Raw genomic sequence first — 25,143 nt, 5'->3', positions numbered from 1 at the left:
CAACCTGGTCACTCCGAGAGTGAACCTCAACATCTTCATTTCCGCCACCCCCAGCTCTGCTTCCTACTGTCTCTTCAGTGCCATTGTCTCTAATCCGTATATCGTGGCTGGCCTCACCACTATTTTATAAACTTTGCCCTTCATCCTAGCAGAGACTCTTCTGTCACATAACACACCTGACACCTTCTTCCACTCGTTCCAACGTGCTTGGACCCGTTTCTTCACTTCCTGACCGCACTCACCATTGCTCTGGACGGTTGACCCCAAGTATTTAAAGTCCTCCACCCTTGCTATCTCTTCTCCCTGTAGCCTCACTCTTCCCCCACCACCCCTCTCAGTCATGCACATATATTCTGTCTTACTTCGGCTAATCTTTCTTCCTCTGCTTTCCAGTGCATGCCTCCATCTTTCTAACTGTTCCTCCACCTGCTCCCTGCTTTCACTGCAGATCACAATGTCATCTGAAAACATCATGGTCCAGAGGGATTCCAGTCTAACCTCATCTGTCAGCCTATCCATCACCACTGCAAACAGGAAGGGGCTCAAAGCTGATCCCTGATGCAGTCCCACCTCCACCTTAAATTCGTCTGTATCACCTACAGCACACCTCACCACTGTTTTGCTCGTACATGTCCTGTATTATTCTAACATACTTCTGCCACTCCAGACTTCTGCATGCAGTACCACAGTTTCTCTCTTGGTCCTCTGTCATTGACTTTCTCTAGCTTTACAAAGACACAATGTAGCTCCTACTGACCTTCTCTGTACTTTTCCATCAACATCCTCAAGGCAAATAATGCATCTGTGGTACTCCTTCTAGGCATGAAACCATACTGTTGCTAGCAAATACTCACTTCTGTCATGAGTCTAGCCTCCACTACTCTTTCCCATAACTTCATTGTGTGGCTCTGTAATTGCCAAATTTACTTCAAATATTTGGTGATAAACCTCCTCATCGTTGTTCCATAGCTTGTCTCCACAAATGCTATGGTCATGTGCAAAATACTGACATTTGAACGATACCATGTTTTTTTTTTTTTTAAATATCGTAATTTCCACATTTACACCTATGCAGGTGTGATTTGGGGGGGAAAAAACAACAAAATAAGTTATATATATACTCACTGGTATATATATATATATATATATATATATATATATATATATATATATATATATATATATATATATACATTTTTTAAAAATTATTTATTTATATATACATTTTTTATAAAGATCACTGGTGATCTATTTTTAGAGGGCTATTGATGTGGTCCTTGGGGGCTACCTAGTGCATTGTTGACCCCGGTCTAGAACGTCTACTTTTATAGGTAGACTTAGATCTATTCTTGTCATTCAAAGGATTTTATTACATTTGTTAATTTCTAATGTAATTCCGTGGGATACAGGCCTGTGTTTAAAACATAAAATACTAACATGAAAAATATGTAAACAGAACAATGTTACAGATCCAAAGCAATACACATTTCACACTATTAACAATATCAAATTGTCAAAAATTGAGATTAAGAATTTTCATGAGGTAAAAAGTAATTGTTTTTAATGAATTTGACTGATTTTTATAGATTTTACCACAAATATACTGTGTTTTTCAGACAGCATGCTTTGAGCCCTCAGACAACTCCTGGACTTTACTAAGCCCACTCCCTGCTGGCCATGGGGAACCCGGCATCGCAGTATTGGACGGTCGTATCCACGTGCTGGGAGGGCGCTCTCATAACAAAGGCAACCGGGTGAAATATGTTCACGTGTTCAACACTGACACTGACGAGTGGGAGAGCGAGACGCCGTTCACAGAGCGCATCTCTGGCCTGGCCGCCTGCGTGGTCCTCATGCCACCAGCTATGTTGGCTCTCGCCAAGAGCTCAGAGCCACAACTGAAGGCATCATGGGAAGATGTCTTTTTCAGCTCACACACAAGCACGGATGAAGACTAATGAGTATGTGACTGAGCACTAGAGACTTTAAGGCACAGGTGTCAAACTCAAGGCCCGAGGGTCAAATCTGCCACATTATTTTATGTGGCCCACGAAAGCAAATTATGTGTCATCTTGCGTGATTCTTGCTAACATTTCAAATTGTCATATATAATAAATAATAACGTTGCGATATATTGCAAGCATTTTTTGTTAACAGTTCTTGAACAGAAAAATTATCCTTGACTTCGATTTAAAAACAACTTATCCATCCGTTTGTTGTATATATGAGTCACAGTCGTAACAGCCCTCTGACAGACACCGGAACTACAGTATTTGACACCCCTGCTTTAAGGTATCTTTCATCATGTTGCTTTAGTTAAGCATTTATGGCAACATTATGTCATGCTTATGGCCCTTTTTTAGTGCCTCTGAAAACACCACTTAATACATTCGCACACTAAACATTGCTTCTCCGATTAGCGATGGTCATAATGGTGATGTCTGTGGAACAGATTGTTTTTGAGCCCATTTTCTCAAGCTGATTTTGGCCAAGTTACTGTATACCTACTACCACTATCACCCGAGTTAATGCACCTGCTATTTATACCACTTTATCACGTTGCAATAGTTGAAAGTAGAAACCATCAATACTACCACACTGACACATTCATCATCTGGAGCAGTTCAGAATCAATAGTTATTCAATACATGACAAAACATGATGTAATACATCATGCTCACTAGAGCTACTGATTAATAAACGTATATAATAATATATTGGCAATAAATTATACTATAATAATAATATATACGGCTTCCTCCCACATCCCAAAACATGCATATTAGGTTCATTGAACTCTCTAAAGTGTCCTTATGTCTGAATGTAATTGTGACTGGTTGTTTGTTAATATGGTTGTTAATATGTGCCCTGTGTTTGTTAATATGTGCCCTGTGAATATGTGCCCGGCTGTCTCTTAAAGTCAGAACCTGCAACCCTACTGAGAACAAGTGAGATACAAAATGGATGGATGGATGTTTCTTCTGATAGTGTTGGGCCCGCAGAGGAGGCCACTACGCCACACCTGTGGACAGTTTAGAGTCTTCAATAAACCTGACGTGGATGTCTTTGGAATGTGAGAGGAAGGAGGAGAGCTCAGAGGAAAAAGAAAAAGCAGATATTGTCCCATCCCTTTTGAAAACAACAAAACAAATATTGTTCTCCTATAGTTGATCAAGGAAACTGAGTCACACGCCCATCCCTATCTCCATCCTATTTCAAGAGCAAGAGCCATAATCAAAGCTAAGGTATGACTTTTTATTTATGGCCTGCCAGGGTGTCCTCAAGAATCCTCTCGTCTTTATGCAATTATCTGTGATTTCTCCTGACTATGCAATATGTAGAGGAACCAGCTAAACACTATGTAAATCATAAGCTATTACAAAAATGTGTTCCAAACATTTAGTTTTGTTGCTGTTAATCCCAATGTATTTGTCAGCTGCACTATCCGTTTCAAAGAATGTTCTTTGTTCTTCATGCCATTTCAACTGGGTAGCTAACCCAAAAGCATAATCAGGTGCACTTTAACATAGTGCCTTTTTGTCCTGCACTTGTGAAAGCTTATACAATACAGTGGAGATTTAAAAAAAAAAAAAAAAAAAAAAAAAAAAAAAAAAGGTCTACACACCCCTGTTCAAATGCCAGGTTTTGTGATGTATACATACATACAGTGGGCACGGAAAGTGTTCAGACCTCCTTAAATTTTTCACTCTTTGTTATATTGCAGCCATTTGCTAAAATATTTTTTTTAATATATATATGTATATGTATATATATGTGTGTGTGTGTATATATATATATATATATATATATATATATATATACCAAGATATATCAGTTCAACACTTTTTCCACCATTAATGTGACCTATAACCTAAACAATTGAGAGGGGAAATAAAAATAGACAACTAAGATTTTGTTGTTGCTCAAGTGTGCACACCTGCTGCGTATGACTGGGGATGTGGCTATGTTCAGAATTAACCAATCACATTCAAAGTCATGGTAAATGGGGAGATAGCACATACCTGCCACAATTTACAATGCGTCTGATTAACCCCATATGAAACTGTTCTAGTAGGCTTTTCCTGAGATTTGTCTGGGTTCTTGTAGAAGCCTGAAGAATTTGTGCTCGTTCTCTCCCAATTGTGTAATTGGTTAATTTTGAACACAGCCACAGCCCCACTTCTAAGCCCCACATGTACAACCACAAAGTCTCGGTTATTTATTTTCCACTTCGCATCGCAAAGAGATTTTTTTATTTCCCCCCCCCCCCCCCAATTGAGTTGTACAGGTCATAGATCTGGAGAAACGTTTAAACTGATTTGCTTGGTCTCATTTTTTATATCATGAAAACCTGCCATTTGATTAGAGGTGCATAGACTTTTTATATTCACTGTATATTTATGTAGACGTGGACAAAAGGTTTGATACCCTTCTGTCGATGAAAGAAAAACCCACAGTGTTCACAGAAATAACTTGAATCTGACAAAAGAAATAATACATGAAAAAAAATTACCAATGAAAATCAGACATTGCTTTTGGTTTGGTTCAAGAGAATTATTTTTTAAAAAAACATACATGAAACAGGCACAGGCAAAATGATGGTACCCTTAACTTAATATTTTGTTCCACAACCTTTTGAGGCAGTCACTGCAATGAAGCGATTTTTGTAACTTTCAATGAGACTTCTGCACCTCTCAGTAGGTTTTTTGGCCCACTCTTCATGAGCAAACTGCTCCAGTTGTCTCAGGTTTGAAGGGTGCTTTCTCCAGACAGCATGTTTCAGCTCATTTCACAGATGTTCAAAAGAATTTAGGGCAGAGCTCATAGAAGGTCACTTAAGAGTAGTGCAGTGTTTTGCTCTTAGCCAGTCTTGGGTGTTTTTAGCTGTGTGTTTGGGTCATTATCCTGTTACAAGACCAATGACCTGCGACTGAGACCAAGCTTTCTGACACTGGGCAGCATATTTCTCTCTAGAATACTTTGACAGTCTTGAGATTTCATTGTACCCTGCGCAGATTCAAGACACCCTGTGCCAGATGCAGCAAAGTAGCTCCCTGAACATAACAGAGCGTCCTCCATGTTTCACAGTAGGGACACTTCTTGGTATGCTTCATTTTTGCATCTGTGAACATAGAGCTGATGTGCCTTGCCAAAAATTTCTTTTGCAAAATTCCAATCTAGCTTTTTTTTACGATTCATTTTCAACAGTGGTGTCTTCCTTGGTGATCTCCCAGGAATTCCACTTTGGCTCAAACGACGACGGATAGTGCGATCTGACACTGATGGAGTTAACCTTTAATTTATTTGGAGGTTGTGCTGGGCTCTTTTGATACCATTTGTATAATCCTTCTATTCAATTTGTTATAGATTTTCCTCCTGCGGCCACGTCCATTTTCCTCCTGCGGCCACGTCCAGGGAAGTTGGTCCTGTGGATCTTAAATTTCTGAATAATATGTGCAACTGTAGTCACAGGAAGATCAAGCTACTCGGTCTTATGGCCTTTACCTTTACTTTTACCTCTAATCTCCTGACAGAACTCTCTCCTTCGCTTCCTTGGTCCATGTTCAGTTCAGCCGACTGACTGATTACAAGTTTAGACACCTGTGATGCTAATTAGGCGACACACCTTGTCCAACACATGTCCAATATACATACAAATTATTTATTACATTTTCTTTTCTAGGGGTACCATCATTTTTGTCCAGGCCTGTTTCATTTAAAAGTATCCTGTTGAACCACAATTCAAAAGCAATGTCAGATTTTCATTGGTTAATTTTCATTATACAGTATTTACCTTTGTTAGATTCAAGTTATTTTTGTGACCACTGTGGGTTTTTCTTGCATTAACAGAGGGCTACCAACAATTTTTATCCACGAGTGTTATGTATTTAAGTTAAGCCTTTAGTGACTGTGCCTCGAGTATCACAATACAGTTGCACTGATTCGTAATGGAGGCAGCAGTGCTGTAAGAAAAGATCTCAACCTAAAATATTTATGTTCCAGTTGTTTTAGTGTGATGAAAACTTGACTTTACACCGATTTTATTGGCCTGATCGGTATCGGCTGATAATTAGCATTTTAGGCTGATCGGCTTTGTCATAATTCGCCGATCCGATCAATGACGTTATTGATCGGCTCCGCAAAAGACATTTACTCCGCGTCGCCATCGTGCACAGCATATTTTAATCCAAAATGTGTTTATTTTTAGCCTTGTCGCGTGTCTTTTGACATAGTACTGTAAATATCTGACGGCCAATAAAGTTATGAGAAAAAAAGAAACATGTCGGTAATGTGGGACAGACAACATGTCTGAGACAACACGTAATGTCAGACCACTGCGATAAAATATTGTATACCACCGCATCCCATTTTTTTACGATCACTGGGCTCAAATGCGACCGGATACGCTCGTTACCGTGGCGAAGACATCAAGAGTGGATCGCGCCGACTGTATTGTAAGAACAGAATGGGGGAAAAACACGCGTTGCTGGTCACCGGTGCTCAGGACAGGGGAGGACGTTCGTTTAAGGCTTGCTTGAGGTATGTTCACGTACTTTTAGTATGCTACGGCTCGCAAGCAGGCGGCAAAAATGTTATGTATCCGAGCAAGTTACTGCTATCACAAACGGTTGTACCTGGCGTTCTGTCGAATCATACTCGAAAGTTTCGGTGTGGGTGAAGTAATTTCATTACAATAAAGTAATTTATTACAGTAAGTATGCACCCATTATTTCTGTCATGTTGTAATGTTGGTTTGACCTGACTAGAGCAGTGATTTCCAACCTTTATGGAGCCAAGGAACATATTTTACAAATGAAAAATCTCACGGCCCACCAACAAACAAAAATGTCACAAAAAGTGGATACATTAATTACTGTATGTACTTCCTGCCATCTAATAGAAGACCATTCATTTGTTCTGTCTGTCACTATGCCTCGCTGGCATAAATAGATTAACAAAAATACATTATTTATTGTAAATATATATATATATATATTTGGAGCAATTAAGTACACATGTATATACAGTAAATGAACGGGTCATTTAAATAGAGACATTGCTCCATCTTGTGATCGGCCCCAAAAATCCTGATTGTGTAAAGCCTAATGAAAACCCAATCACTACTGTCACTACTATCGCTTAGGTGTTCCTTCACTCAATTATGGCTTTCTGTGCACATTGTGTAATGACAGAAGCCACAGAGAGTACTAGAATCATCTGTTATCAAGATGATCACACAATCCTGAGCCCATTTTGTTCTGTCAATTACTTTGCTTTTGTTTGTTACCTAACTTTAATGATTAAGATAAGCTCAAAGTTTTTTGGGGGTTTTTTTTTGTACTGCTTCACATTCTTTTTTTTTTTTTGTAATTTTCTCTCCCATTTAACAGGTTAAGCCTGTTACCCAAGCTATGCAAATGTATTCCTGAGGTAAAGAAGAATACAAAATGTAATATATACCTTCTACTATGTTTCGGTCTAATCATGCAGCAACAGGGGTTTATGATACATTTAATTCAATTTAAAAATTAAATGAAACATTACATGTATTTCACAATTACAATTATTTCGAGCAATATTTCCTCACCAATTAAGGTTGTTCGTTTATTGATAAAATATTGAAGCTCATTAAAATACTTATAAATTAAAAATTTTATCCACCAGGCAATATGTATACTGTGTGTATATACGATACGCTAACGATACTGTATCGAAACCGAAAATCCCAGTCTTCAAATACATGAACCTGTGTCGTCTTGAAATTGCAAAACCGCGACACGCCCTTTCAACTGTGTTCCTTCGTTCTACATACATCCTCATGAGCTCACTGTAGTGCTACCAAACTTAATATAATTAATATTTTTTTAAAGTTAATTTAATAAAAGGTAAGTCTAGGTTGAAGATGCATTTCTTCATCAAGCATCCTCCAACTGCTTGTCATGGGACTACTTTTTCCAGTTTGCCCGTGTTACCGTCACTGCCTGAAAGTCCATCCATCCATCCATTTTCCTCCGCTTATCCGAGGTCGGGTCGCGGGGCAACTGCCTCAGTAGGGAAGCCCAGACTTCACTCTCCCAGCCACTTCCTCCAGCTCTTCCGAGGGGATCCCGAGGCTCCCAGGCCAGCCGAGAGACATAGTCTCTCCAGCGTGTCCTGGGTCGTCCCCGGGGTCTCCTCCCGGTGGGAACGTGCCCGGAACACCTCACCAGGGAGGCGTCCGGGAGGCATCCGAATCAGATGCCCCAGCCACCTCATCTTTACTCTGCCACCTCATCTTTACTCTGAGCCCCTCCCAGATGACAGAGCTCCTTACCCTATCTCTAAGGGAGAGCCCGGACACCCTGCGGAGGAAACTGATTTTGGCCGCTTTTATCCGGGATCTGGTTCTTTCGGTCACGACCCACAGCTCGTGATCATAGGTGAGGGTAGGAACGTAGATCGACCGGTAAATTGAGAGCTTCCCTTTTTGGCTTAGATCGTTCTTCAACACAACGGACCGATACAAAGTCCGCATGACTGCAGACGCTGCACTGATCCACCTGTCGATCTCCCCTTCCATTCTTTCCTCACTCATTGAACAAGACCCCGAAATATTTGAACTCCTCCACTTGGGGCAGGAGCTCATCCATGACCAGGAGAGGGCACGCCACCCTTTTCCGACTGAGGACCATGGTCTTAGATTTGGAAGTGCGGATTCTCATCCCAGCCGCTTCACACTCGGCTGCGAACCGCTCCAAAGAGAGTTGGAGATCACGGCTTGATGAAGCCAACAGAACCACATCATCTGCAAAAAGCAGAGATGCAATACTGGGGCCACCAAACCAGATCCCCTCTACGCCTCGGCTGCGCCTAGAAATTATGTCCATAAAGGTTAGGAAGAGAATCGGTGACAAAGGGCAGCCTTGGCGGAGTCCAACCCTCACCGGAAATGAATCTGACTTACTGTCGGCAGTGCGGACAAAACTCTCAAACTGGTCGTACAGGGACCGAAAGCCCGTATTAGGGGGTTCAGCACCCCATAGTCCCGAAGCACAGAACTCCCCGAGGGACACGGTCGAACGCCTTCTTCAAGTCCAGAAAACACATCTAGACTGGTTGGGCGAACTCCCATGCACCCTCGAGGACCCTGCCGAGGGTGTAGATCTGGTCCACTGCTCCACGGCCACCACGAAAACCACACTGCTCCTCTTTAATCTGAGATTCAACTTCACGAAAGACCCTCCTCTCCAGCACCCCTGAATAGGCCTTACCAGGAAGGCTGTGAAGTGTGATCCCCCTGGAGTTGGAACACACCCTCCGGTCCCCCTTTTTCAAAAACACCCCAGTCTGCCAATCCAGAGGCACTGTCCCCGATGTCCATGCAATGTTGCAGAGACCTGTCAACCAGGACAGCCCCACAACATCCAGAGCCTTTAGTAACTCCAGGCGAATCTCATCCACCCCCGGGGCCTTGCCACCGAGGAGCTTTTTAACCACCTCGGTGACCTCAACAGGTCCTCAACAGGTCACCGAGGTGGTTAAGGAGAGGAGAGCCCGCCTCAGAGAACCCAGACTCTGCTCCCTCATGGGAAGGCGTGTCTGTGGAATTGAGGAGGTCTTCGAAGTATTCTCCCCACCGACTCACAACGTCCCGAGTCGAGGTCAGCAGTGCCCCATCCCCACTATACACAGTGTTGATGGTGCACTGCTTCCCCCTCCTGAGACGCCAGATGGTGGACCAGAATTTCCTCAAAGCCGTTCGGAAATCGTTCTCCATGGCCTCACCGAACTCCTCCCACGTTCAAGTTTTTGCCTCAACAACCACCAAAGCTGCATTCCGCTTGCCCAGCCGTTACCTATCAGCTGCCTCAGGATTCCCGCAGGCCAAAAAGGCCTGATTGGACTCCTGCCTCAGCTTGACGGCATTCCTCACCGCTGGTGTCCACCAACGGGTTCGGGGATTGCTGCCACAACAGGCACCTTACGTCCACAGTTCCGGTCGGCCGCCTCAGCAATGGAGGCACGGAACATGGTCCACTCGGACTCAATGTCCCCCGCATCCCCTGAGGCGTGGGTGAAGTTCTGCCAGAGGTGGGAGTTGAAACTCCTTCTGACGGGATTCTGCCAGACGTTCCCAGGAGACCCTCACAATACGTTTGGGCCTGCCAGGTCGGACTGGCATCTTCCCCTACCATCTGAGCCAACTCACCACTCTGTGGTGATCAGTTGACTGTTCCGCCCCTATTTTCACCCGAGTGTCCAATACATGCGGCCGCAAGTCCGATGACTCGACCACAAAGTCGATCATCGAACTGCGATCTAGGCTGTCCTGGTGCCAAGTGCGTCTGTGGACACCCTTATGCTTGAACATAGTCTTCGTTATGGACAATCCGTGGTGAGCACAGAAGTCCAATAACAGGACACCACTTCGGTTCTGATCGGGGGTTCGTTCCTCCCAATCATGCCCCTCCAGGTCTCACTGTCATTGCCCACATGAGCATTGAAGTCCCCCAGCAGAACGATGGAGTCCCCAATGGGAGCGCTCTCTAGCACCCCCTCCAAGGACTCCAGAAAGGGTGGGTACTCTGTACTGCTATTTGGTGCATAGGCACAAACAACAGTCAGGACCCGTCCCCTCAACCGAAGGCGTAGGGAGGCTACCCTCTCACACACAATCATCTGATGGCGTCTATACATGACGAGTGTCAGCTTCCAACAGCCACGCCCCGTGAACGTGTACATTTAATTCGGGTTGCTGCTTATATTGACGTGTTTCTCCAGTGATTTTAGAGGAATGAAACAAGCAGACAATTGGCCAGCTAGCTGTTTCATGCTCTGTAGGCTTACATGAAATCTAACGTGAAGGACGATGGGGAATTATCCTTCGCGTTTTGCCCTTATGTCTCTAAACTGTTGGCATACTGATGTTTGTTTAAAAGCTTCAAAACTGACACCGCTACAGTGTCAAAAGTGTTTTTTTTTTCCCTCTTCTGTGAGACATCTTATTTCATGCATAATGTATTTCGCAACAGGCTAGCTAAAAACACTTTTAAAAGACAAAACTAGTGGAGTGCTTTCAAAGAAAACTTCAGGAGTTGAGGGCGTCACAAAAGTGCTGTTAATGAGCTTCACAAGTGTAACTCGTTTAAAAAGCATAAATTCAAGTTAATTCTGCCTTTATATTTTAGAGTTTGATTTCTGAAATTTCACCAGTATCACCAATTTACCTTGTTTAAAATTCAAGTGAATTCTGCCTTCTTATTTAAGTATTTTGTCTGTTTTATTTTGTTATTTGATTCAATAAGTCTGCCTTTTTCAACTACAAACAAAAGAAGATCAGCCCGTGTCGTATTTGTCGCACTGGTATTTTGTATTTTTGCGTTGAGGTGCTGCGGGTCGTGGCCCTGGTTGCGGTCCCAGCAGAACCACGAAGATACGTAACATCGGCGAGAAGAGTTGATCCGCTGCTACATCTTGTATTCATGAGGAAACGCGCCTACAAATATCTAATTAGTTTATGGCTGTTAATGTTAAATGTATTCAGCGATGGAGCAATGTTAGGGATTATGTCACAAGACAGAATGAAGATTTGAATGACTTCAAAATTCAGAAATGGCCAATAAAACCAGAAAAATATTGTCCTTAATATTTTTCCGGAGAACGCGTTTGGGATTAGCCTTTGAAGTTGGTAATAGTGAAAAATGAAATGAAACAGACAATGATTGAGAGTGCTTAAAGGGGAGGGTGGCACAGCTTGAAGCGGGCATCAGGTGCAGGTGGAGATGGCCAGAACAAAAAAAATCTTAAGAAATGAGGCAAATTAAATTTGAATCTTAAATTTATACATCAACATGTTCTTGAGCGCTGTCAATATATGTTTTTCTTCCCGAAGAAAATGTGTTGATTTTTGCCTTATTGTACTATTCAGTCTTCCAGCTTGCTTAATGTATGTTAAAATACATTTAAAAAATCTCTGCAGGGGGCCCATGGGATCTTCCAGACACCCCCTACAATGTTTTTATCTGTATTTATTTTTCGGTCACTTTTTTCTTTTTCATGCCTTTGGTGTTTGTATGTCTGCTTATTGAACAGCCTTTTACATTTTACAGCATAGTGTATTTTGTCTGAACGCAGTCCATTCATGGTGAATCTCACAATCACCTCTGGTGCCCAGTCTGGTGTCGCGACCTCTATGAGTCTTTTTTTTGTGTGTGTCCCAGTTCCTTGACCGGAAGGGGTAATTTCCTGTGAAAACTTCTATAAATAAAACAGACCCATAGGTGTGTCTAATAAACTCCAATGTTGTTACTAAACCTCAGAAGCTTCCAAACAAATGACTCCATCTGTGTTTTGCCAAGTTGTATCCAGGCATAGTAATCTTATGTAAACGTCAGACTATTGGGACTTTAATAGTTGTTTGGAGTCTTACTGCCTTTATTCCAGCCAGCCAGTCAGTCTCTCGTAGTTCCTCTCCATTTGGCCCTGTACTCCATCAGCTTTATGAAGGTTGAGTGCTGCTTTCCTCTCAAGGGTGTTTCCTCTACATCTGTTACCCCCTCCAACAGCCCCCACTTGCTATCTTTCACACTATTGTGCTGCTCGTCTGGAGGGTCCTGCTGACACTAGTCGAGGACATCCACCATCGACATACGTCAATCTTTCTTTTCTGAAGCTCTAGTACCACCGGGGGATACTTAAAACATATGTCTCGCACTTAACCACACCGGTGGACTTTATAGACATCTTAGTGCAAGTCGATGTGCTGCTCTTTGACCGTTATCGGAGCAATTAAAAGGCCCCAATTACCCCTTAATGTAAAACTATGCAGCGTAGACCCAGTGGAATTATATATATATATATATATATATATATAAAAAGTACTTTTGTTTTTCATAGTTGTTCTGTAGTTAAACTTTCCCCCATATTTGTCATGACTCCTTTGCAACTATTCAATAGACTGCCTCTCAAACAAAACAAAACAAAAAAGAGATGCATCTTCAACATACGAATTCAAGCTTTTAATATACGGTACATTCCGCTACGCAAGCTTGCATTCAAAGAGCCGCTCGGTTTAGCAAAAATATGCCATTTGAGAATTTTACCATTGGCCTCAGCAAGTCACCAAAAAACCAGGCTACAGTGGAAAAGACCCACCAACACCATGGCTAACAGTTTTACAAGAAATATATTTGTACAAATCAGAATTGTTCCAAAGCAAATTTAAAAATAGAAGCCTTGCAATTTGGAAAAATTAACTGAAATCCAATATCCTCAGAGGAAAATGATTTACCCCAGACCTAAATCCAAGTAAGAATTTTTTGTTGTTGGTTTTAATAATGGTCTATTTTTAGATTTTTCTTTCATACTGGTTAAGTTTTCATATCAACTGTTTATTCTCAGGCAAATTTCAATTCTACCTGTAATTTATTTTCCGTCTTCCTAATAATATAGCATGAGATATAAATCCCATGCAGTAAGTGGGATGATTTTTCTCTTAGTTCAGTTGACCTTGAAAATAGTTTCTCTTTCTAAGCCAGAAATGATGGAATTGGCGGTTTGCATTGCACACAGGAGAAGACTGAATATTGTGGCTCCAGCAGCCCCCAAGATAATGAATCGTATGCTAGATGTGTTCCTGGAGGGTGCCCAACCCCCCCCCCCCCGTCCCCGTCCCCGTCCCACCTCCCATTTACAACAGTCATTAGTGGCTCATATCCATCCAGGGTAAAGGCGCGGTGCTCAGCCTGTTTTCCAGTTGTGAAAGGATGGCCAACAACCCCCCCCCCCCCCCCCCACCTCATTGTCATGCTTTTTAGAGCCATTCACATGAAGAACAAGAGTCATGCTTTGCTTTATGATGCTAGTGGGTAAACCTCAGCAGGTGAGCTGCAGTTGCAGTTAGACGGCGTCTTTAATGCATGCTGGGCCTGTCGAAACTACAGAGTGGCGCTCATTAGAGCGACAATGGAGAAATACAAATAAACACCGTTGAAAGATGTGCTGCGTATTAAACATTGCACAAAACAGGCAGATGTTCACCGGCGGACATGCGTAGCTTACACTCGCTGCGCACATCAGTCGATCACAAATAATGCATTTTCAAAGAAAATAATGGAATGTTTTGATTGACACTGCGAGTGAGCTATTCATATAACAGTAAATTCATTATTGTGGTTTTAGTTTGCGGTCGTGTAGAGTTGCACCATATCGTTGAGAGGGTTTTTTTTTCCCCCTCATTGTAGATAGCTAACGTACTATATTATTAAATCATATTTATAGGCTGTCCATACCTATTGATATAGGACATTTATTAACATGTCATGGCGCTGGGTGTCAAACTCATTTTCGTCATGGGCCACGTCATAGTCAGAGTGCTGTTATGACTGAAAACTCGATACTGTAAATGTATGTCATATTATTACGCCTATGCTATTGCCCCCACATTTACTTATTAAATATACTGTGAACAACCAAGTGAATTTGAAATCAGAGCTCATGGAAAATTGGGTCAAGCAAATATTTAGATATACAGTACAACTATTAATGTTAAGAGGGTATTTGGTGAACAAAATGCTTGTAATATCAATTAAAAGTGACCACCAAAAAAAAATGCAATTTTGACACAGGTTTGCTGCCAAAATGAAAACACATTTTTTTTTTTTTTTTTTCGCAAAAAACAGGAAGCAGGCACTTTATTTGCTTTAGTCGGCCACATAAAATGATGTGGCAGGTCAGGTCTGCCCCCCTGTGCCTTATACATTGTATAATACTGTAAATTCCATTGAATTAGTGCCTGTTCACTTCTGGTTGGATGCAATCTTCATTTAGTTTTTTTTTTTTTTTTTGTACTCGTAATGTATAATGACGCTAAAATTGGATCTAATCTCATCTAAAATACAATTGAACCTAATGTTGTGGCAAAATGTATCTGATACGACTAACCTTGACTTTTGATTGAAGACACCAAACAGACCCTTTTAGTCTTTATTATTAGATCACATCACAACTGGGACACAGAAATTAATTGCACACTCTTTTCTGGTTACTTCCATTTCCTTTCATCTTTTTTTGGGGGGTTACTTTTTACAAAAATAATGTTTTCACTAGAAAATGGAATGAAATCCAAAATAAATAGACAACTCAACGATAAAACAATTCTTCAGTATGGCATTGCACACTTTAGTAGGCGTAGCAAGTCTCAGTCCAGCCAGTCGGACGGCTCATTGCTTGAGCATCACCTATTTATTTATTTTTTGTATCGTCATTGCAGGGCCGCGTGTCAACGGGCACTCGCGACACCGTGCCAGCAACATTGTGTCAGCATCGAGAAAGTCACAGAGTCTCCAGCTGAGACGCGCTCACCAGCAAGAATACGAGAACAGCGGGTACTGGCTCCACTCCGTCACGTTGCCATGGGGATAGCCGTGATGCACAGCTTGCGTGGTGTAATCGGCGGTCAGGTGGTGAGGCGGTGGGTACTGGGCCGGACCCGAGCCGCTCCACTGGCCCACGGGCTGCTCGGCGCCGTAGGGGCTGTAGATGTGGTGGCCGAGGACGCCCGGCTTGCCTGCTTGGGCCACAGTCATGTTGAGCACCCCGGGGTAGTCTTGGGAGCTCGGGAGATGCTGGGGGGCGCAGGGGGAGGGGGCCACCTCCTGCGCGCGAGGCTTTGACGAGTCGTGGTCAGGGACGGCGACATCGGGCACGCGCGACTCGAAGCTGCTGCGCCCCGAACCACTCGCGCTGCTGCCGACGCTGGAGGACGGGGAGGGAGACTTTCCGTACTCATGGAACCTGAGGAGCCCAAGCGAGGAGATCAGTATTGTGCTTTCAGTGAGAAGATGCGAGTGGTGGGAAGTAAGGATGGGAGAATGCTTCAGCATACTTAAGTATCGGAAAGAAGTAGAAATACTTCATTGCCAGTGGCGTGCGAAGGTGTGCGTTTCTTTTTTCCCTTACATTTGAATACAGACGTCTGTACTCCCTCCACCTTATTTTGTCCCAAATTTTTTATCAACCTCAGATAGCGACACAATGTGAAAAAACACAAACGGAGAGGAGATCTTGATTGGCTGACTGATTGCGATCTTGGGGACTTTTAAGGCAGAAAAACAGGGACAGCAGCGACTTGGAGTTACGTGAACCAGGGAGCATTAACGGATTTGGAGAAGCAAAATATCGCCCGACCGTTGCCTTATTTAAGAGAACTGTTTGACGTGTGAGTACTTTGCCCGTAGTCACCTGTAAGGCTGGTAGGATGCTGGAGCAGGAACCTGCTGCTCTGTGTTGTAAATGTCCCGTGATTCAGCAGCAGGAGGAGACCCGTTCCTGGCGCTGTGCTCTCTCTCCGCAGACCAAGGGGAGTAGCGCTCCTCCTTGATCTCCTCCGCCTCCTTCCTCTTCCGCAGCTCCGCTTCGTCCCCCTCGTAACCCTCAAAAGACGACCTGCAGACATCTTGTGGCGGAAGAAAAAAAAACTAAACATACTTAACTTCTCACGAGGAAAACATCTAAAAAGAACCAACTTTTTGGAAATGTATTATGAAGTTGCCAATGGAAATCTATGATTTTTTTTTAGGGGCACTATTACAACATTGAGGAAATCCAGTTAATGGGCCTGATTCACCAATATGTCCATAAGAACGTTTTAAAGTGTGTTGTTCAGAAAAAAAAAAAAAAGAAGGTTCTTGAACAACGTAATTATAATGATGTACGGAAGATAGGGTATTATTTTAAATCCATTAAATGTCTTTTATGATTAAGACTTGTCTTTGCTCACACTTAAAATTTGTGATTAGGATTCAGTGAGGTCCACCCCCCCCCCCCAAATAACGAGACATAGGCGAGTCAAGCATCTAAATGATCCAATACCCGATGGACTGTCCTCCTCAGAGTCCCTGTTCATTTGGGAGAGTTTGGCTTTTTTGTCAACGTCGCCCATGTTCTTGTTTGCACGCCTGCGGAGGAGAACCGGTGTCAAAACTGTTTCAACCTATCAAATCCATTTTTATCCATCATATCAGTACCTTTTCTTCGTTGTGCCTTCGTCGCGAAAACCTTTGGCAAACGGATTGTGGTCGATCTTCAGCTTGGTGATCTGTAGGTGAAGGCGTCAAAAGAAGGTTAGAAACTGTTGGGGTCGTCGCACCCGTAAAAGCCCGCGGAGACAGAAAGTGACCTTTGTGTTCTGGTAGGCGGTGACTGCTGTGAAGGACGTCTCCGGGAAGGTGAAAGTTTGGAACACGCTCCAGCGAACACTGAACAGGTCGTCGGCTTGAACGATGTGGAAGCGCGGATGGTAGCGGTGCATCGAGTGCAAGATAATCTACAGGTGGGCAGAAAGCATCTTCAATTCTGGACTTTTATTGGCCGGAATGAATCTGTTTTTGACGAACATGTCCGTGTTGGTCGAGCGTATTGTTGGTGAGCTTGAGCTTGAGGAAGGAGATGGACTGCTTCATCCAGTGGCTCCCCGGGGCGGGCGAGTCGGGGTGCAGGTACGTCCTGCAGGGGGGCTGAGGCTCCGCTTTTCCCGCCACCTCCCATTTCTCTTTATTCCACTGGAGGACGGAGACGGAATGTCATTAAAGGCTAATCTGTCATACAGAGCGAGGTGAGTGACAGAGAGGGAAGTTCATCTCTCCTTCCCACAGTAGGAAGAGAAAGATAGAGGGGAGAGTGACGGCTCGGTGTACCACCCACTGAGATAGGGGGGGTAGTACAGTGGGCTCCAAGCAGGGGATAGAAAAACAGGAAGAGATAGCACCCTTTGATGTTCAATGTTAGCAAAGGGGGGTAAAGGGTGGGGGGGGGGGGGGGGGGGTGACAAACGTGTCTGGGGAGACTGAGAGAAATCAACAGGCGACGCCATACAAATAAGTGAAGAAATCAACTCTTAACACTGCCGGTCAAATCATTCAAAGGTTAAAATGAGCTTCTCGTATGAAAGTTGCGCTTGGCTTAATAGCTGTAATCAAATATACATTGGGAACGGATCATTTCACAAATTTGCAAATCGGGCTCAACAATAAGACAAAACACGATGTTTCTTGGAATTGTTTTGGTTTCGGATAATTGCACAGGAACACAGGAACTCATGTGCAACACAAGCAAGTGAAGGATTGTATTTTTTTATTACTTAAAAAAAAAAAAAAAAAAATTTTTTTTTTTTTACCTTGTATCTGAAGCCATCCTCTGGCACCATATCAACCAGTAAAATGTACTTGGCGCAAGGAATAAGACCGGACAGATTGACTTTGCAGTGTGGAAACATTCTCCTGGAAAACAAGTAAGCATGTGAGGATGCAAGAAGACACGAAGCGATTTGGAACATCATCGCTCATATTTCCGCCCGTCTCACCGTCCCGGCTTTGTGATGATCATCTCTGTTCCGATCCCATGAAAGGTCCTCCACAGTTCGGGGTCCTCCAGAGTCATGCGGATGTTGCCCTGGAGATAAGCATCACCCGAAGCCATGGCGGAGGGAGGAGGGCCGTTGAAGTTGGCCTTCAAGTCTAAGAGACAAGTACGATGCAGCAACTCTTTTTAAAAACAATCCTGATTATCGTGCAAAAAAAAAAAAAAAAAAAAAAGTCAACTTACTGTACCTCTGATGGACTGCATTCTCAAGATTCAGTCACGTATATATATATATATATATATATATATATATATATATATATATATATATAAAGGAAAAGAAATCCTGCGCAGTGGGCCAATAAGGAATCCAAGTAATGATATCCACTCTTCTTTTAGTCTTGTGTTTAAAAAAAAAAAAAAAAAAAAAAAAAAAAAAAGAAATCCAGTCATTCATCCAAGTTGCATCAGTGATGTGTGCATCCTTCGGTCCTTCGCTTTGGGACGACCGTGACTTTTAAGGGGGCTCCTGCAGTGGGTGGGGTCAGCGCGGCCATTCCCAGGCTTTGAAGTGGCACAATGATGAGTCAGTGTCCCGCTGTGATTGGAGGTGCCAAAAATCAAAGAAACTTAACAGAGCCTTGATACCATCCCCACAGGAAGAGGGTCAGAGGAAATGCATCTTTATTAACTGCTAAGAGACTTTTAAACAAATATGGACGTACTTCCCTGCCAGTCGATCGGGGATGCAGGGGCAGCGGCACCAATACCCGTGTGACGATCATTCACACAGACACGACCGCGCACAAACAAAAGTGTGTGTGAAATGTGAAAAGTGATTTTAAAATGAGAACAAGTCAAGTGGAGTCGAGTATGTTCCAAGTACCTGGATATCATATCATTGGCGAGAGGAGTGACACACAAACCAAATGAGCCCTAGTTTGCAGGAATCGGTGTGATTTTCGACGCTAAAACCGAGGAGCGTTTTCATCTTCGTCAGGAGCACCCCAAAATCTCAACTGAATTGAACATTTCAAAAGCAAAGGTAGTCGAGGGATTTCCCAACAACGGAATCTGTCAAGGACAAGGATTACCTTGGGCGAAACTATGAGAAAATGCGATTTCGGTGGACCCAAAAAAATGGAACAAACACGGCGGCCGTTTTTCTGGTTTAACAACATAAATACATTCACAATCAGTTTTTTTTTTTTTTTTCATATTATTGTGCTAAAATAGTGTCTGTATTCTCTATTACTCCCCCCCCCCCCCACCCCCCCCACCCCGACTAAACACATAATCCAAGTAAGGTTTAGATCATGTTTAACCAGCTATCGGTGAGCTAAACTGTGGCGCTAACCGAGCTGACCTGCATCTGTAGGTTTCATCGTGACAGACGAGTTTCGATGTCGTAGTTGTGTGGCTATTATTTTTGAAATTGAAAATCATGCGTGTTGGCATTGTCTTTTTCCCAGCTTTTATCAAAAGCAAATCTCGAATCCAAATGTAATAATTTTACGGATGCCCCTTTATAATACCTGCTTCGTGACTTCCTATCATAGGCGTGCTGATGGTTTTGCTCCGTTCGCACGCATTACGCCCCAGAAAAAAAAAAGTCCTTCCAAAGGCACATTTTTCACGTTAACTGCCATGACTTGTCAAGTCATGTAGTCAACGCGCGGAAATACCACGTCAAAGTCAAGTTGAGTTCCGAATCGGAAAGATTGGCTTCTTAAGTCCGACTCGCAGATAGTCACGTGACTGGAGTCGCGCACCTCTGCTATTTGCTTTTATTAAAACACACGCGCTCGCAAGAGAAAGAACACTGGGAGGGCCGGTCAGTGTAAACCCATAATGGCGTGATGATGACATTGGTATGTTTTACCCGAGGGCGTCCTCTCATGCCTGCAGTGGCTGCGTGTGTATTGGGGGCTGTCTAGACAGGCCCACGCTCTTGACAGATAATCTCATTAGGCTAGTTCCCCTGCGAGGGGCTAGTTTCTTGCATGTGGTGAAAGCCTGTGTATAGGCTGCCAATTAACAACCAGTTAGCACCACGAGCCCAAAGTCAACCCTGAACGGGACAGGAGGCACAGACAATAAAGACCTGCCGCAACTCACCGGACCGTCGTCCATTCCGTCCGCATGCGACCGAATCCATGGGTCTGCTAGTGTCATAGCATGTTAACATAGGCCAGACGATGAAAGACCCTGCAGATATTAGCATATTGTCTTCCTACTGACATCCAAATTTGAATTGAAGTGATTTTTACATCTCAGTCAAGCTTTTTTTTTTTTTTTTTTTTTGAACACTCACACCATTTCCTCTTACCTTTCCCCATTGTTTTCCTATGCTGCATGCATACAGAGGCTTTCCCTAACACCTTTGACACAAAAGCCGCTTCCGTAACTGTATGGAGAATGGTACATTTAATGCACTTAAAACGGGTGCACTTTAGAGGACACTCCGGCGCTGTGCAATCGGCAGTGTCAGGGCGCATAAAGACTCCCCGTGAAAATATTGACGGCTTTGTTTCACACCGCCGCGCCGGGTCGATATGGAATGAAAAGGTAAAAATACCACGCAGCTTGTAATGATGCACTTAAAGGTGCAGAGAGCTTCCGCGCAATCATTTTGCAAGCGTGTGATTTTAAATGCAGGCCTCTCGCAGAACAACACCCCCCCCCCCCCCCCAACTAACCCTCTTCCTCGCCACTGCGGCGCACAGCATTGGCCTTGAAGACGTGCGATGCGTTTTTATCCTCCTTATGTCAAACCAGTTGTTGCCGGGGAGTTATTAATCACAGGTTCCGCGTGGCTCTCCTCACTTAGCATTTAGCACTTAGCGCATTGGCTTGAACCAAGTCAGAGGTCAGCGGTCAATGCCAGTGTTTAAGGGTTAAGATCTTAAATAGACTTTCATTCATCTACACACCTCTTTATATATTGTTTCAAAAGGTAAGGTAATACTTTTTTTTTTACAAAATGATTTTGTTTTTCCTCACTTTTTCATGGTGTTCTTTCCAGCCAGAAGATACTCGTTCAAAAATTTGAAATGAATTTAAACTCTGGTCAAGGTGTGAATCATTTTGGGATGGAATGTACATTCTTTATTTTCACGATTGCATATTATATATACACATTACATATAAGCGGTACAGAAAATGGATGGATTGGAATGCAAATTGATGAACTTAAAAGCTTATTTTACTTTCTCTACTGTTTGACATCGCTACCTATATGTGATGTGCCGTACAGGCCAAAAATAACATTTTGCTCTAGCATCTACCCGGAAAAAAACCCAAAAAACAAAACAAAACCCCTCAAACTCACAGAAAAGCCTCTCACTCTCATGATCTGCGGACTTTTGCAGTTTTGAATGTATTTAGTTTAGTTTCATGTGATGTCTTCCCCCCCCCCTGCGTCTCTAATTCATCGTCTTGTCAAGCCGTGAGGTTTTCGTCCCCACCTGCCCTCGTCAGCCGTGAGCCTTGTGCTAACCAATCAGCTCCCTCCGGCCACTCCTGTCTTGCCCGTCTCTGCGTGTCTTGTGTGTGTGTCTCGTCAGTTTCTTTGCATTTAATTCCCAGCTTTCTTTCAGTCTGTGTCGGATCATTGTTGCTCTAAATCACAGTTCCCTTGTCATGTTTTCTGTTGTGGAGAGTTTATCCTCAGTGCTCCTTTGAACGTCATTTTGTGGGACTTTGTTTTTTTTTAGTATTTCGATTTTTCCTTGTGCCTTGTTCACCTGTATTTTTGAAAATGAATACCTTTGTTGAGATTCATCCTGAGATGGGGTCACCACAAAACCCCTCCAAATTGACCCCAAAAACCCCCCAAAAACTGTCACTCACAACAAAAGCTATGACACTCAGCAAACAACCTTTCATTCACAAGCAAAACAACTCTCCCATGCAACAAATATAATTGCAGCAGCGCCAGTGTCAATTCCATTCCCAACTCGCGTTTACAGATGGGACCGGCGAGGCCTTGGTGTGGCCTTGCAACAAACTGGGCGATTGGACCCGAGTGAAAAGGTCACCTGGAGAAGGCCCGATGTTAAAGACCAAGATGAACTGAACGGGTATCTCCTTGCTTATCTCCCCGTTACCCGTCGCTCCCGCCGAGTGGGACATCCAGGGCACGGATCACCTTCCGCCTCCCCGGTGTCAGTCTTTTGGCCATTTGCTTTAACTGCACGGATCCCCCTGTGCTCCACCGTTAACAGCTGCCAATATACAGCCCGGGCCCAGGATCAGACGGCTCTCTAGCGGCCCAATAAAGAGCCCCTGGAGTGGACTGACGAGAAATCTCACACCTTTCGCTCACATTAGCCATGCAGCATGCCCTTTTGATGCCTAAGTGGCCACTTTGAGGGGTTTGTAGCGATAGGAGCCTCATGGCTGGACGCAACGCTACGATGGCTCAAGCTTAAGTGTGTCTGCATTGGCGCACCTTTTAAATCAAAATATCACGTGTAATTTACGACACCGTTTGAGGATTCCGCACAACTGCAGGCTTAGATGCAGTGCATTTCTAATTAACAGGAAGTCAGTTCATTTCCTCTACAGCTCTCTGCAGTTAAAAGCGCCATCCTCTAAAAACGGAGTTGCAGCGAGCGCTCCGATTTAGCAAGCAGGGGCCGGCTACGTTCACATTTGGTCCCCCACATAAGAAAACAAAACCCACTTCTCACTCGGGCAAAGGGGCAAATGACAAGTCGATGACACTTCATAAGAAACTGCTGGAAGTTGCTAATGAAGACTAATGACTTCCCTCATGACGCATACTTCACACGGGGGTGTACAAGCCCTTTGAGCACCAAAATGGTACGTGGGGGTGGTCTGCTGGCTACAGGACAGGAAAAAAAATGGCATTTCACTGCCAATGTGCGGAATATTTGGTTTTCCTAAAGACGTCACACCTTGAGGAATAAGACAATTCCTTCAGAGAGTGCACCTGAATGCTACAACAAAAAGAAATTAAGTGCTAGGACACTGGAATGTCACATTGCAGCATATCATCGCAACCTTACCTTGCAAATACGCCCCCTAGTGGCTGCGGGCAGCACAGGAGGCTATCGGACCGATATGATCGGATGCTTCATAATTGTTGCTTAGTGGCAATCAATTCCACATTATTGCTCTTCTGCCTTTTATCTTCATGCAGAGAGGTTCCATATTTTCCTATTTATGAAGAAAAGATATGTGATTTGCTGCATGTTCAGGCCTTCCTTCACTAACAAAATGGCTCGACGTTCATTGGTTTTTATATTTGCGTGTCAGTTTCTTCCAAGGATCCGTTAAATTTTGGTGTTACTCTACATCATGGGGTGTCAAACTCAAGCACAAAGTGTAACTTCCTCATGCAGGCACTTGACACAGCTATTCTGCAAATAAAGCCAATGCAGCTCAGGTCGTCATGGCAAGCAATACATGATGTCAAACGTTGTACATGTTATAGCATAATCTTTCAGACTGTTCAAGCTGTTACTGTTGCACTTGTCTGCATCATTCATCTACAAAAAAAAAATAATGTCGCACTTTGCTTAAAAAAGAAAAAAGCTGTTAATGTTTAATTCCAGTAAATGTGTTCCTTTTTATTTAAAAATAGGCAGGATTTTTCATTGTACTGATGTGAACTGAACTGAAACCAAGGTACTGTATGTACCAAACTGATTTTGTTTGTGTATTCAGTTAAATATAGGTTGCACTTATGTGCAACCTATATTTAACACGTGCAACCTATATTTAACTGAATACACTACAAACACAAGTTATTTAATGTTTAAACTGATAAACTTGATTGTTTAATCATTAACTTAGAATTTTATGGCTGCAACACGTTCCAAAAAAGCTGGGACAGGTGGCAAAAAAGTCTGAAAAAGCTGAGGAATGCTCATCAAACACCTGTTTGGAACATCCCACAGGTGAACAGGCTAATTGGGAACAGGTGGGTGCCATGATTGGGTATAAAAGGAGCTTCCCTGAATTGCTCAGTCATTCACAAGCAAAGATGGGGCGAGGTTCACCTCTTCGTGAACAAGTGCGTGAGAAAATAGTTGAACAGTTAAAGGACAATGTTCGTCAATATGCAATTGCAAGGAATTTAGGGATTTCATCATCTATGGTCCGTAATATCATCAAAAGGTTCAGAGAATCTGGAGAAATCACTGCATGTAAGCGGCAAGGCCGAAAACCAACATTGAATGCCCGTGACCTTTGATCCCTCAAGCGGCACTGCATCAAAAACCGACAATGTGTAAAGGATATCACCAAATGGGCTCAGGAACACTTCAGAAAACCAATGTCAGTAAATACAGTTCGGCGCTACATCCGTAAGTGCAACTTGAAACTCTACTATGCAAAGCACAAGCCATTTATCAACAACACCCAGAAATGCCGCTCACTTCTCTGGGCCCGAGCTCATCTAAGATGGACTGATGCAAAGGGGAAAAGTGATCTGTGGTCCGACGAGTCATTTCAAATTGTTTTTGGAAGTTGTGGACGTCGTGTCCTCCGGACCAAAGAGGAAAAGAACCATCCGGATTGTTATGGACGCAAAGTTCAAAAGCCAGCATCTGTGGTGGTATGGGGCTGTGTTAGTGCCAATGGCATGGGTAACTTACACATGTGCGTAGGCACCATTAATGCTGAAAGGTACATACAGGTTTTGGAGAAATATATGCTGCCATCCAAGCAACGTCTTTTTCACGGACATCACTGCTTATTTCAGCAAGATAATGCCAAACCAAAGAGTGCGGGTACTAGACTGGCCTGCCTGCAGTCCAGACCTGTCTCCCATCA

The 25,143-nt window shown here is 43.3% G+C and overlaps 2 protein-coding genes across 2 annotated transcripts in view; one reads left to right on the top strand and one right to left on the bottom strand.

Annotated features, from left to right (window-relative positions):
* The window catches only part of klhl22 (kelch-like family member 22), an 18,410-nt gene extending 14,818 nt beyond the window's left edge, over positions 1 to 3,592 (top strand). Inside the window, 1 exon segment of the mRNA XM_061673061.1 lies at positions 1,617 to 3,592. Coding sequence (XP_061529045.1) covers positions 1,617 to 1,958 — 342 coding nt within the window. The 3' untranslated portion in view covers positions 1,959 to 3,592.
* Positions 3,593 to 15,054: 11,462 nt separating this feature from the next.
* Positions 15,055 to 18,603, bottom strand: tbx16 (T-box transcription factor 16). The gene is made up of 9 exons (XM_061671068.1): positions 18,588 to 18,603; positions 18,341 to 18,494; positions 18,155 to 18,257; positions 17,376 to 17,540; positions 17,159 to 17,305; positions 17,007 to 17,077; positions 16,852 to 16,937; positions 16,222 to 16,435; positions 15,055 to 15,774 (listed from the first exon to the last, which is right to left on the bottom strand). The coding sequence occupies exons 1-9, from the start codon at positions 18,601 to 18,603 to the stop codon at positions 15,339 to 15,341; spliced, it is 1,392 nt and encodes a 463-aa protein (XP_061527052.1). The 3' UTR covers positions 15,055 to 15,338.
* Positions 18,604 to 25,143: the final 6,540 nt, after the last annotated feature.

Source organism: Phycodurus eques, chromosome 3 (assembly GCF_024500275.1).
Source record: "Phycodurus eques isolate BA_2022a chromosome 3, UOR_Pequ_1.1, whole genome shotgun sequence".
NCBI lineage: Eukaryota > Metazoa > Chordata > Actinopteri > Syngnathiformes > Syngnathidae > Phycodurus > Phycodurus eques.
This window is presented reverse-complemented; position numbering and strand designations above follow the sequence as displayed.